The sequence below is a fragment of the Hyla sarda genome, chromosome 13, assembly GCF_029499605.1.
Source record: "Hyla sarda isolate aHylSar1 chromosome 13, aHylSar1.hap1, whole genome shotgun sequence".
NCBI lineage: Eukaryota > Metazoa > Chordata > Amphibia > Anura > Hylidae > Hyla > Hyla sarda.
This window is the reverse complement of record NC_079201.1, coordinates 16,176,650-16,190,261: the sequence shown is the minus strand read 5'-3', so window position 1 is coordinate 16,190,261 and position 13,612 is coordinate 16,176,650. Positions and strand designations below refer to the sequence as shown.

General features: G+C 41.4%; 1 protein-coding gene across 7 annotated transcripts in view; it reads left to right on the top strand.

Annotated features, from left to right (window-relative positions):
• LPIN3 (lipin 3) overlaps nt 1-13,612 on the top strand; it is an 81,138-nt gene that overhangs the window by 51,735 nt on the left and 15,791 nt on the right. For 6 of the 7 annotated variants that reach the window (XM_056549934.1, XM_056549937.1, XM_056549936.1 and 3 more), the window contains exons 3-14: nt 395-490; nt 1,855-2,063; nt 3,720-3,827; nt 4,418-4,520; nt 5,042-5,222; nt 7,654-7,738; nt 11,262-11,401; nt 11,490-11,583; nt 11,668-11,737; nt 12,345-12,437; nt 12,758-12,816; nt 12,930-13,026. In XM_056549934.1, the coding sequence (XP_056405909.1) occupies nt 395-490; nt 1,855-2,063; nt 3,720-3,827; nt 4,418-4,520; nt 5,042-5,222; nt 7,654-7,738; nt 11,262-11,401; nt 11,490-11,583; nt 11,668-11,737; nt 12,345-12,437; nt 12,758-12,816; nt 12,930-13,026 (1,335 nt within the window). The remainder of the gene's footprint in view (nt 1-394; nt 491-1,854; nt 2,064-3,719; nt 3,828-4,417; nt 4,521-5,041; nt 5,223-7,653; nt 7,739-11,261; nt 11,402-11,489; nt 11,584-11,667; nt 11,738-12,344; nt 12,438-12,757; nt 12,817-12,929; nt 13,027-13,612) is intronic. The other variant, XM_056549939.1, reaches the window with a different exon arrangement.

Here is a 13,612-nt window from a genome sequence, read left to right as displayed (position 1 = left end):
ACCTTTAGGACATGTCAAAACTTTTTTAAAGGGACCTGGACACTTTTATCCCACTGATGGGTCCGCCCACTGGACTCAAACCCAGAATTAGCAGGGATATAAATAAATAAATATGCTGCTCCAAAACATGGCCCTTACAGATTAAACTGTGTTTTTAACGTGACATTTCTTTTAAATCTGTGAAGAGTTTAGTACCCTATAGTGCCCTTCCTAATGTGGTACAGTCTACTGCATTATAGGAGCTCGGCGAAGCTGTTTGGTTTATGTCTGCAGATAAACTTTTTTAACCATTTCTAATATCTAAACTGGATCAGTACAACAAAATTGGTTTAATGTATAAAAATTGTCATCCTTCTATTGTAGCCTTTATTTGACATTTTAGCTATTTTTACAGGTGGACATAGAAGTGAATGGAGAGCCTGTAGATTTACCAATGAGACTTGGAGAAAATGGGGAAGCTTTCTTCATAGAAGATGGGGAGGAGAGTGATGTAAGTATCTTATAGAATAGTATCTTGGTGTGTGGTACTACCATAACTCCCGGGCAGAAAGCTCGCTGTCTTGGAGTTATACTATAATGAATGCTGACTTCCAAAGAGTGGTGGGTAATTTGCGGCGCTGACCAGGAGAAGACACATCCAGTGAGTAGAAAAGATTTCTCCAAATGCAACGCGTTTCACCGCGCTTGCGCGGCTTCCTCAGGCGATGCCTGAGGAAGCCGAGGAAGCGCGGTGAAACGCGTTGCATTTGAATAAATCTTTTCTACTCACTGGACATGTTTTCCCCTGGTCAGCATCGCAAATTACCCACCACTCCTTGGAAGTCAGCATTCATTATATCCTTCAAGGTCGGGGAGGCTGCAGACGTGGTTTATTTGCTCACCCACGCTAACCATTGTTGTGTGTGAGTCCACACAACCGCCTCTGGTAAGAGTTTTCACATCAATCACTTTGAACCTTACAGAGGCGTTTTTACGCTATGGAGTGCTCTTCCATTTAGTTTTGGAGTTTGCTTTATCTATATCAGTTATCTACTTATTTTTCTTTCATCCTCCCTTTTTCCTATTTTTGGATGATATTTTGGGGCTTCAGGACCAATTACCAGGTTTCCATAAACTTATGGTCTCAACACACAATGATTTTATTTGTCATCCTGGAGCCAAAAAATGTTGTAACTCTAGGGACCAGTGTATTTAGTGTTTCATATTGTAATGTCTGACACTTGTCTTAATTTGTACCCCCAAAATTGTAAAGTGCTGCGGAATCTGTTGGTGCTATGGAAATAAATATAATTATTAAATATGCTGATGATTATTATTAATAATAATAATAATAATAATATTATTATTATTGTCGTAGAATTTGCTTTCTTTTTCCTAACCCACTATGTCACTTTGGGCGGTGTTTTTAGCACTGTGCAATTACTGCAAAAGCTTCTAGTTATCTATATACATCTATATGCATACATCTAGTTATGTATATATATATATATACAGTATATACATATTTATATAAAATAATAAATATATATTGAGTATGAGTATAACTGCTGGCACTATATAAGTATTATCAGATACATAACCCACTAATCACAGGACACCCACCCATGTGCACTCAGAGTACTAAATAGACAAATAACATTAGATCTGTAAACGTAGGTTTGTTTATGTTTTTCATGTAGCAACAGGATTTTTTAAATATATAAATAAAAAAAAAAAAAATAAAAAAAAAATATATATATATATATATATATATATATATATATATAGTGAAAAATACAATGACTTTACACTTTCTTTATTTTAAAGAGAATTGTGTGTTTTTAATAAAACATCCCTTTTTGTATCATTTTAAAGGTGTCCAATTCCCCAGACATGTCTCCTCATCTCTCTCAGGACACTTCCTCCCTTTATGTTGGCAACGAATTGCCTGAACCTTCCCCAGCTTTCCATTCTCCGCTCCCCTTTGTCGATACCCCCACCAGAAGGAAAAACTGGACCAAGAGAGTAATGGCACACAGGGACGAAGTAGCGAACAAATCCGAAGACACAATGCTGCCTACATGGTAAGTGACCACCTTTATGGCAACGTTTCCCAACTGGGGTGCCTCCAGCTGTTGCAAAACTACAACTCCCAGCAAGCCCGGACAGCCAAAGGCTGTCCGGGCTTGTTGGGAGTTGTAGTTTTGCAACAGCTGGAGGCACCCTTGTTTGGAAACAATGCTTTAAGAATTCAGTGACTGCATTGTCCTTATTTAGTGACACTTTTCGTATCCCTTTTGCTTTATTAGGGGATATGGATAAGGGTTACCCTAATAGGAATATCTCTTCCTATATGAAGCATCCGAAGTAAAGAGGACATAGGGAGGTTTGGGTTTTGCAAAGTGAGGCATGGAAGAACCAAACCTTACTATTCTGTATTCCCTGCCTAACTTTGAAAAAAACAAGCTTTACTATGTCCTCATTGGATGATATATATATATTTATATATATATATATATAATTTTTTTTATATATATATTATTTTTTATCATGCGTTATGTATTATTGTTACATTTATTTAAATGTTTAATCCTTTATTAAAGGGGTATTCCAGGAAAAAAACTTTTATTTATATATCAACTGGCTCCAGAAAGTTAAACAGATTTGTAAATTACTTCTATTAAAAATTCTTAATCCTTTCAGTACTTATGAGCTTCTGAAGTTGAGTTGTTCTTTTCTGTCTAAGTCCTCTCTGATGACACGTGTCTCGGGAACCGCCCAGTTTAGAAGAGGTTTGCTATGGGGATTTTCTTCTAAACTGGGCGGTTCCCGAGACAGGTCTCATCAGAGAGCACTTAGACAGAAAAGAACAACTCAACTTCAGAAGCTCATAAGTACTGAAAGGATTAAGATTTTTTTTATAGAAGTAATTTACAAATCTGTTTAACTTTCTGGAGCCAGTTGATGATATATAAAAAAAAGTTTTTTTCCTTGGATAACCCCTTTAATTATGTTTATGTAATTTTATGTACTGAGAGTAATTATTTTGTGACCTGAACCCCCCCCATATTCAATCTGGGGCCATGTTAGTTTGTACAAATCTCACTAATTCCTCCCATATTGTATCAATTTAAAGAATAGGATTGAGGGGATATCCCTGAAATGCACCATTGGGTTTCTTTTAGACACCTCCTTACAAACAAACCTGTCTACATTTAACTACAATTGTTATGGAGACTTCCATTATTCCTCTGCATTTGACCCTTCTCTTCCCCGACATCATCTGTGGGGGGAGTCGGAGGCCTCCATACACATTAGTCTGTTGAATGGTGTTGGATTGGCTGACTTTTTACCAATGTATAAGGGCACCTTCAATAGAGGGGTCTCCCATGTGGAGTGTAGAACGGCTGCAAAGGACATTTTGTTCTTGATATGTCATTGGACAGCCCATTGATCCAAGTGTAATTCTTTATTTCTCCTGTGGGGGCACTGCAGGGAAGTTGATGAATTGTATTTGGATTGCTCCACTTGTGACACATGCTTGAAGGGGGGGGGGGGTAGGGGGACCCAGAAGCAAGACCCTTCTAACAAAAAGGCATTATCCAGTGATTGGAATGGAAGTGATTCCATTGTTCTTGATTGTATAGTATTTGTTTATTTGTTTTATGTTTTGTGAAAATGTTGAACTCTATCCGTAACTATACTATACTGACCGTCTCCTCTACTATGTCTCATTCTAGTGACTCCATATACTTCTCTTTCACTGAGATCCCAGATGATCTCTTCCCATCACAGTCTATGGATCTCCTCACCACGGCGGAAGATGATCTCTTGCCGTCCTCCACAAGGTGACATATAAAGGCTGTTTGTGGTGTTTGTATGAATTGATGCAATGAGACCATCATGTCTATGAGAACACTGGGCTCCTACATGATCTTATAGTAGTTTATGGTCTGGATTAGGGATGTCCAGATAACCTTTATAAGACAGAGCGGAAGTACTGATACTTTTTTTCCCCCCCAGGTATTTATCAATACTTTTTTAATGTCATGTGACAGCAGAGGTAACGACTGCCCATTGCATGTTCCTATTTCAATAAACACTATTTTCGACAACCAACATGAACTTCATTTGGCTAAGCGACTATCGCTTAGCCAAATGAAGTTCATGTTGGTTGTCGAAAATTCCAGCAGGGGTAAAAGGATCGAGCAGATAAAAATCCAGTGTGTTGCCTTTATTTTTTCGCTGACGGCAGGTGTCCAAGTACCATACGGTAGGCAACATCGCCAGAAGATTCTGACATCCACAAGAAATTCCTATATCTATAGTCAGCTTACTATAAACCAATGAGCAAACGAGACAAGATATACTTTAGGTTTGGTGTCTTTTTAATTGAAATATATATATATATATTTTTTACTTTTCATGTTTTACATAGCCGCTCACCCTCCCCTAAAAGTGACTCAGAGCTTGAATTGAGGACGCCTGGCACACCTCACTCTGAGAGCTGCATAGAGTGGGATTGGGGAAGACTCCCGCAGGTGAGGACAAACATTCATATTATCCACACACTTCTTAAAGGGGTTATCCAGGAAATGTATTTTATTTTATACATATATATATATATATATATGTATAATCAACTGGCTCCAGAAATTTAAAAAGATTTGTAAATTACTTCTATTTTTTTTTTTTATCCTTTCAGTACTTATGAGCTGCTGAAGTTGAGTTGTTCTTTTCTGTCTAAGTGCTCTCTGATGACAACGTGTCTCGGGAACCGCCCAGTTTAGAAGCAAATCCCAATAGCAAACCTCTTCTACTCTGTGCAGTTCCCGAGAGAAGCAGAGATGTCAGCAGAGAGCACTGTTGTCAGACAGAAAACAACAACTCAACTTCAGCAGCTGATAATTATTGGAAGGATTAAGATTTTTTTAATAGAAGTCATTTACAAATCTGTTTAAATTTCTGGAACCAGTTGATATATATAAAAAAGTTTTTTTTCCTGGATAACCCCTTTAAGGTCGTCCTAGTTCCTTATGACCTTTTTTTTTTTTTCTAACAGGTTTCTCGGACAGATTTGGTTCCTCAAATATCACAGTCTCTCCCACCCAGTCCAACCAGGGACCTTGAAACACTGGAACGCGCCTCACCAGATCCTGGTTTTCCTGATCCAACAGAAGACTGTAATACTAGCCAGAGGGTCCCGGAATCTGGGGAAACCTCCATGCCGCCATGTCACAAAGGTTTGTATTTAGTAAGACACATAGCACGATCCAGACTTTACTTCTCGCACAGTGTTTTATTATTTCTTCTTCCAATGTTTGCATTTGTTTCCCTTGTTTAATAGAAGTTTGAAGAGACAACACTTCACCGGCGGAGGATGAAAGATGATCTAATTCTAAAATATGTCAGATTCCCCCCCCCCCCCCCCCCCCAGTTTAATCCTCTGCTGATTTCGGGAAACTTAGTACAGGGCGAACTTGTTTGTTTTTTAACAATATCCAAAACTTGTACATGATGAGTGATGTATATATCTGTCACAGGTGCGGGATTAACCCCTACAGTGATGGACGGAGCCGTCATACAAGTCTAAGGAATTATAAATATTTATAAATGATAAACATTCAAGATCCCCAGTGCAGGGTACCCCGACCAGAGTGCCTCCAGCTGTTGCAAAACTACAACTCTCAGCATGCTGAGAGTTGTAGTTTTGCAACAGCTGAAGGCACACCAGTTGGGGAACACTACTCTATGACTAATACATTTTAAATGATACTATTTACAGATACCGTTTATTTCTATATCATGCACACTCACCATCTATAGTCCTACAGCTACACCTGAATCCATATGTTTCATTACTGTAACTAGGTTACGTGATCACCAGTCTGACCCACAGAAAATCTCAGTGTTTAATGTTCAGGCCATTGTCTGCCTGTCCTAGGTCAGCTGACTTCCTGTAGACTACAGGATGGCATTATGAGATCCCCTCCTACCAGCTCTCAGATTCCTCTTTTCCCACTCTATCTGTATACTACTGCTCCTATCTCTATGAGATCAGGATATCTAGTAGTTTTGTGCCTCCCCTTCAGTTCCATCTGTGTACTGCTGCTATCTCTATGGGATCAGGATATATAGTAGTTATACACCTCCCTACAGTTCTATCTGTATACTGCTGCTATTTCTATGGTATCAGGATAATTTAGTAGTTATACACCTCCCCTCCAGTTCTATCTGTATACTGCTGATATCTCTATCCAAGCAGTGTTTACCGTAGTTATACACCTCCCCTCCAGCTCCATCTGTATACTACTGCTGCTCTCTCTATGAGATCAGGATATCTAGTAGTTTTGCGTCTCCCCTTTATTTCCATCTGTGTACTGCTGTTATCTCTATGGGATCAGGATATATAGTAGTTATACACCTCCCCTCCAGCTCTATCTGTATACTGCTGCTATCTCTATGGGATCAGGATATATAGTAGTTATACACCTCCCCTTCAGCTCTATCTGTATACTGCTGTTATCTCTATGGGATCAGGATATATAGTAGTTATACACCTGTCCTCCAGCTCTATCTGTATACTGTTGCTGTTATCTCTGAGATCAGTATATATATAGTAGTTATTCACCTCCCTTCCAGCTCTCTGTATACTGCTGCTAGCTCTATACAATCAGTATCTACAATAGTTATACACCTCCCCTCCAGCTCTGTCTGTATACTTCTGCTATCTCTATACAATCAGTATCTACAGTAGTTATACACCTCCCCTCCAGCTCTATCTGTATACTACTGCTGCTATCTCTATGAGATCAGGATATCTAGTAGTTTTGCACCACCCCTTCAGTTCTATCTGTGTACTGCTGCTATCTCTATGGGATCAGAATATATAGTAGTTATACACCTCCATCCAACTCTCTCTATATACTGCTGCTATCTCTATGGGATCAGGATATATAGTAGTTATACACCTCCCTCCAGCTCTATCTGTATACTGCTGCTGCTATCTCTATGGGATCATTGTATATATAGTAGTTATACACCTCTCCTCCAGCTCTATCTGTATACTGCTGCTGCTATTTCTATGGTATCAGGATAAATAGTAGTTATACACCTCTCCTCCAGCTCTATCTGTATACTGTTGCTGCTATCTCTGAGATCAGGATATATAGTAGTTATACACCTCCCTTCCAGCTCTATTTGTATACTGCTGCTATCTCTATACAATCAGCATCTATAGTAGTTATACACCTCCCCTTCAGCTTTCTCTGAATCAGTGTGTGTATATATATATATATATATATATATATATATATATATATATACTGATCCAAAGAAATATGTTTTCCAGCTCCATCTGTATACTTTGCTGTGATAAAACAAGTCCTTATATAGCAACGCTCATGGAAAAATAATAAAGTTATGGGTTTTTGAAAATCTGTGAGACAAGATCAAAAATGTAGTATGGTCCATAACACCAGAATATGGCGTGGTATTGGTATCGCTTTCTACAGTACAGGCAAAATATAGCAGGTCCGCCTCCAGGATCAGACAATGATCTGCATAAAGATCCTTAGACCCACAAATGTTCTATGTTTTAAGTTTGTTCTTCTTGAGCTCTTTTAATACTGCTGGTCCGATTCCAACATCTGTTATTATCATTCTCATATACAGATACAGTCAGTGAAACTTCTCCATTGCACCCGGATGATGTTATGTCCCCCGACTCTCAGGAAGTATCGCTTTATTTTCCGAACAGGTAAGAGGTAGGAGACATTTAAGAGGACCTGTCGGCTTTCTTGACTTTCATGACCCCATAAAATATGAATGAACAACTGGGTTGTACCGTTCCTCTGTTTATTCTTCCTGGATATGTATGACAAAAAAATCACAAGTGGCCAATACCATTTACAGGTGGCCTAACAGAAGGACAACATTCTTAAAAAGCTCATAGCAAGCTTAAAGAAAACTTGGTCCAACATTGTTGTGTTTTTTTTTTTTAATTCTTATTCCAAATTTCTTAATGAAACATTTTTCCAATAAAAGAAGAAACAAATGCGATTGACGTTAATTGGTACGTTCAGTATGGTAAAATAGTAATGACAGTGTTGGAAGTGTTGTTCGCCAAATGAAACATCAAAACAGCAAACAGAAACAGCTGTCCAGAAGTATTCTGTGACGGGCCCCAGTGTTGCTACAAACCGGGACAGATACCCTCTGGGATTCAAACAAAATGTCAGCGTCTCGGCACAGCAACTTTGGGGGCTTTTTCACTCAACTTATGAACCCCAGTGTCATGTAATGCATGTTGGGAGTCTCGTCATCGCAGTGTGTGACTCTCTGTTAAGCCTGCTTCCCTAGTTAATTATCCTCCATGATTGAGGGATCTCCCGCCATCATTCTCTATAAGTACCAGGTGGAAGACTTAAAGGGGTGCTCCGAGGAAGTTAAGAAAAATAAAAAAGCCACTACAATACCTGTTCTGAGTCCCCTGTAGTTATCCATGTGGTTTTGCCAGCTCCTGTGGCCCCTGTTGTCTCATAAATATTATTTTTTCCTTGCTTGCAGCCAAGACTACAACTCCAAGCAGTCAGTGTGGCTCTGTGTAATGGTTGACAGCCAATTGCTCTTACTATCTGTGTGTATGCTGTGTTGTTGTCAGCAGCACACACTGTACATGTCTTTTCTTTCAAACTATCCTTTCCCCCAGCAATAAATCATGCTATGCTCTGAATAGCAGCAGTCAGTGATAAGATCTACAGCAGGAAAAGAGCAGCGTTATGTGCCGAGTTGTGACTGAGAATCTTCACTGGGCTTCTCTTCTGGCACATAGGGAGGTGAGGGGGAGGGGAGGTGTGCCTGTGAAGCCAGAAATCACATGGCGTTTGTCTTCCAGGAGGGTGGGGGCTAGGTTTCAGGGAGGGGTTTACAAAAAGACAAGCAGGATCTGAGAATGACGTCTTTCTCTCACTCCCTGCATGTAAATGACAGCTGAAAGAGGGAAACTGCTCTATATAGCTAATTAATGATATTTAAACAAATAAATAGGTTGTGAGAGGGAAAGGATGGACTATGGGTTTAGTTCCCTGGAATACCCCTTTAAGGCAATGCCCAAGTAGTATGGTGCTTGGTTCTATGGGCGGGACCACATGAAATTTAAAGCAGTTTGGTTAAACAAATATCTGTAGGGTACGAGGACTATTGTAATGCAGATCAGCTGGGAGTTATATAGAACCTTCTACAAGAAAGTCACTGTCCTTTTCTTGTCTTCAGCTCTGAGAAGGAGTTATGTCTTATTTAGAGGAGAATAACGCTGAAAAAGGGTCAATCTCCATACACTACTAATCTTTTCAGTGATGTACGTTTGGAGTTAGTGCTGGGGGGCTATACAATCATCAGAAAGTTTCCTGTGCAAGTTCCTCTGGGTATCGCGCTACAACCAGAGTTTATGAGTAAAAATACAAACATTGCGCCACAGTTAGCGCCAATCTGTGTAGATCCTGTCTGCTTCTGCATTAGTCAATAAGTCTGCTGCAAAAGAAACCTTTAGGGTCTATCCACACGTACAGTATTCTGCGCAGATTTGATGTGCAGGATTTTCTGCTGCAGATTTCAATGTAAACTGACTGAACACAGCTTGAAATCCTGCGCATCAAATCTGCGCAGAATACTGTACCGTATTTTTCGCCGTATAAGACGCACTTTTGGGAGGGAAAAGTTGGTGCGTCTTATACGGTGAATACACACTTATCGGGTCGGTCCCTGCGGCCATCAACGGCTGGGACCCGCGGCTAATACAGGACATCACCGATCGCGGTGATGCCCTGTATTAACCCTTCAGACGCGGCGATCAAAGCTGATCGCCGCGTCTGAAGCGAAAGTGACACTAACCCGGTTGCTCAGTCGGGCTGTTCGGGACCGCCACGGGGAAATCGCGGCGTCCCGAACAGCTTACAGGACACCGGGAGGGACCTTACCTGCCTCCTCGGTGTCTGCTCCGTGTCGGGATCCCCTGCATGGCCGGCGCTCTCCTTCGATGTCATCACGTCGTCGCGCACGCCGTCCCATCATCCAATAGGAGCGGCGTGCGTAGTGACGACGTGATGAGAGCGTGGATCCCGGGGAAGAAGACGTCCGGAGCGCTGGGGACAACACGGGGACGCGGCGGCAGCGGTGACGGGTCCGGAGCGCCGGGGACACGTGAGTATTACCTCCTACCAGTGGTCTTCAACCTGCAGACCTCCAGATGTTGCAAAACTACAACTCCCAGCATGCTGGGAGTTGTAGTTTTGCAACATCTGGAGGTCCGCAGGTTGAAGATCACTGTTGGGTTCAGAATCTTTTTTTCTCGATTTTGCACCTTTAAAATTGGGTGCGTCCTATATGCCGGTGCGTTCTATAGGGCGAAAAATACGGTACATGTGAATTGCAGATTTGATGCACAGGATTTTCTGCAGCCAATTTCAATGTAAACTGAATGACTTGAAATCCTACGCATTTAAATCAGCGCAGAATACTGTATGTGTGAATAGACCCTTTGTCCTGCCCGGGCTGCAAAAAAAGAGCTCCGAAACAGCTGATCGTTCGGCCGGGCTGTCTTTTTCCTACTTCCTTTAGCCCGGTACGTCACACGGCGCTTCAGCCTATCACCGGCCGCAGCGATGTCCCACCTCGGCAGGTGATAGGCTGAAGCGCCGTTTGAAGTACCGGGCTAAAGGAAGTAGGAAGTAAACAACCCGGCCGACCGATCAGCTGGTGCGGAGCTCCGGGGGAACATATGGAGGTAAGTGAAAGTTTGTTTCATCTTTTTTTGCAGCCCGGGCAGGACGGAATAGAAAAAGTCTGCGCTGGACATCTCCTTTAAGATTTTTTTAATAGAAGTAATTTACAAATCTGTATAACTTTCAGGCACTAGTTGATATAAAATAAATTGTTTTCCACCAGTGTACCCCTTTAAGGATTTGCTCCTTTATTCTCAAGTGTACAGATCCATGATAAATTGTAGCTAGCCTATTGTATGTGCATACCTGTAATGCAAACATAACACCAAAAGCTCCTCTGGAGTCAGAGACTTAAAACAAATTATTTTCTGAAAACTGATCTGGAATGTTGTAGATGCCTTATAAGAGTAGGGTCACACACAGCAGCTGGAAGCTCTCTCTGCAGTCGCTCTATGACTGCCGGTGGTGGGCGCATCCGCAGCATGAAATACGCTGCGGATGTGCTGTGTGTGTCCCTACCCTAAAAGGAGAAAAGTTATACTGTATATCCTTTTCTTGCAGTGATCCCCATCCCCCACCTCCACCACTCCATAAGAAGGAAGACTCAGAAGAGATACCAGAAGACAACATGGAACCATCTATACCTACTGTAGAAATGTCACTCTGTGGGGGTCTCACAGATACATGGAACATTCCTGAAGGTATAAAGAATGCACATATTGTGCCATACACCAGGATTCCTTACAACATATATGTCCTCCAACCCAGTTGTCCTCTTTCCATATTTAGACAGGTTCCTCAAGTACCAGATTTCGTTCTCAGATTTCAGCCAAAACCCCTCACTCATAGAAAACCCGAGACTGGTGTTGCGAATACACAACAAGTGGGTCCATATTTTTCTCTAGACTTCCTTTTTGTTGTACTTTTTTTTTTCCTTACTTGTTATTCTTTATGTTTCCTTGTTTAGGTTCTATAACTGGACGACGGCCGCCCCAATTCTTCTATGCATGCAAGCTTTCAACCAGATGTTGCCACAGGTAGTATAGCTTTTAACATTCCTTGAGTATTTCCTTATTAATCTATCACATATGGGCAGGGAACAGTGAAGCCCTACCTCACCCACAGCCGCTTTCCCTACCTATTGCCTATCCACCCTAAGTGACAGATCGACAACAACAATGACAAATCCTCCCTGCTAAGTGCTTGGGCAGTGCTGTCAAAATAATAAAATACAAAACAGACGGAGTCGGGGAACAGCTAGAGGCACACAAACTAACAGACACACACACAGTCAAATCAATGTCAGTCTAGCCGAGGTCGGTACCAGGAGATAGCAGAGTACAGGCACGCAGAGCAAGAGTAGAGTGAAGGGAAAAGCCAAAGAGCAATAAACAAGCAGGTATCCAGTAAGCAGGAGGTGTCAGGTAAGGTATAACCTCTCACAGACAATTAACTGATCACTGCTCCTAGCTTATAGAGGCAGGTGATCAGGGATACACCTTCCTGATAGGTAGAAGAGTTGAGAACCAGACCCAGACGACACAGGTGAGCTCCCAGCAGCTCCTGCCCAACTAGAGTCATTTAACTCTTTGTGTACAGCCAGAGACAGACGGTACATAATCCTTTTCCTTTGTGCTCTTGAAGGGGGTGATTGATAAGATTTCTCAGCAGAAGATGCCTCCTCGAAGTCGAGGATGGTGGTTTTCTTGGCGCAGAAGAAGCTTGCCTAACCAACCGGTGAGAAACTAAAAATTTGCAATGGGAAATGTGTCTTATATTCAATACCCATCATCTCCATATGGTCCTTCTGTTCATCTCTGTCCTCTATTGACCTGTCCCCTCAATACTTCTCCCTATTACCTTCTGCTGGCTTAACCATAGCAATCGTATCCTTTGTCCCTCACCTCTTTATCTGTCTCCTAATGTTCTCACTTATCCCCCACCTTCTCCACCCCTTGAATTGGGTCAATCTTACAAACCTCTCCATAGTTTTCCAATATATCAGTATCCCCAGCTCACTCATACCACACACTTTCTCCATCACTCCCATCCTCAAGCAGCCAGTAACAAACCCTAAGGATTATTTGGAGCAGAATGAAGATCCCACCACCGAGCGGTAAGTGTACCTATTGAAGTGTCTCTCTCTGTCCCATTCCATAACCTGTCTTTTTTCCTTATTTTTTTCCCTTTTCTCTTTTGATGCCTATGTCTCTGTCTTTTTCTACTTAGGCTGAACGAGAAGATGGATGATGACAGGAAACCTTCCCTAATTCCCATTCAAGCTAAGCCATGTCGGAAATCCCTACGATTGACATCTGAGCAGATAGTAAGAGAGAACAATACAACTCACTGTACATCAGTGCTGTCATGATTCTTTTTTCATACTCCTCTGTCTGCTCATTGTATTCTTCCTGGCAAATCTTGGCTGGTAGAGAAGCAGCTGCTGTTTCCATGTTGCCATATGTGTTGATCTGTTTTCCTGTTATGAATCGGAGCAATATTTTTGCCGCACCCTGTTGGGTGAAAGTAATTCTTAAATGAATTACAGACATGTGGACTAAAAAAAACAGGCAACAACAAATAAAAGTTGCTGTTCTGACCTCTGTATATAAACTGGTCCTTTGGTTATTATGCATAGATCTAGCCTTGAATGGAATTAAATCCATGGACCCTCAGCATCCCTACAATAATGGCAACTACCATCCATTTTTATCCATATGCAGGGCTGAATTAAAGTTCATGGAGGGCCCCCTCCCTAGTATCTGTGTCATCTAACACATGGCCAACAGACATATCAACCATACGTCAAGTGGCTGCATATCCACATGAGAATGGAGTGCGACTCTTAGTAACATGTATATAGTCTTGAAAAATTGCACCTTTTTTCCCACATATTTATGTAGTTGAGCACT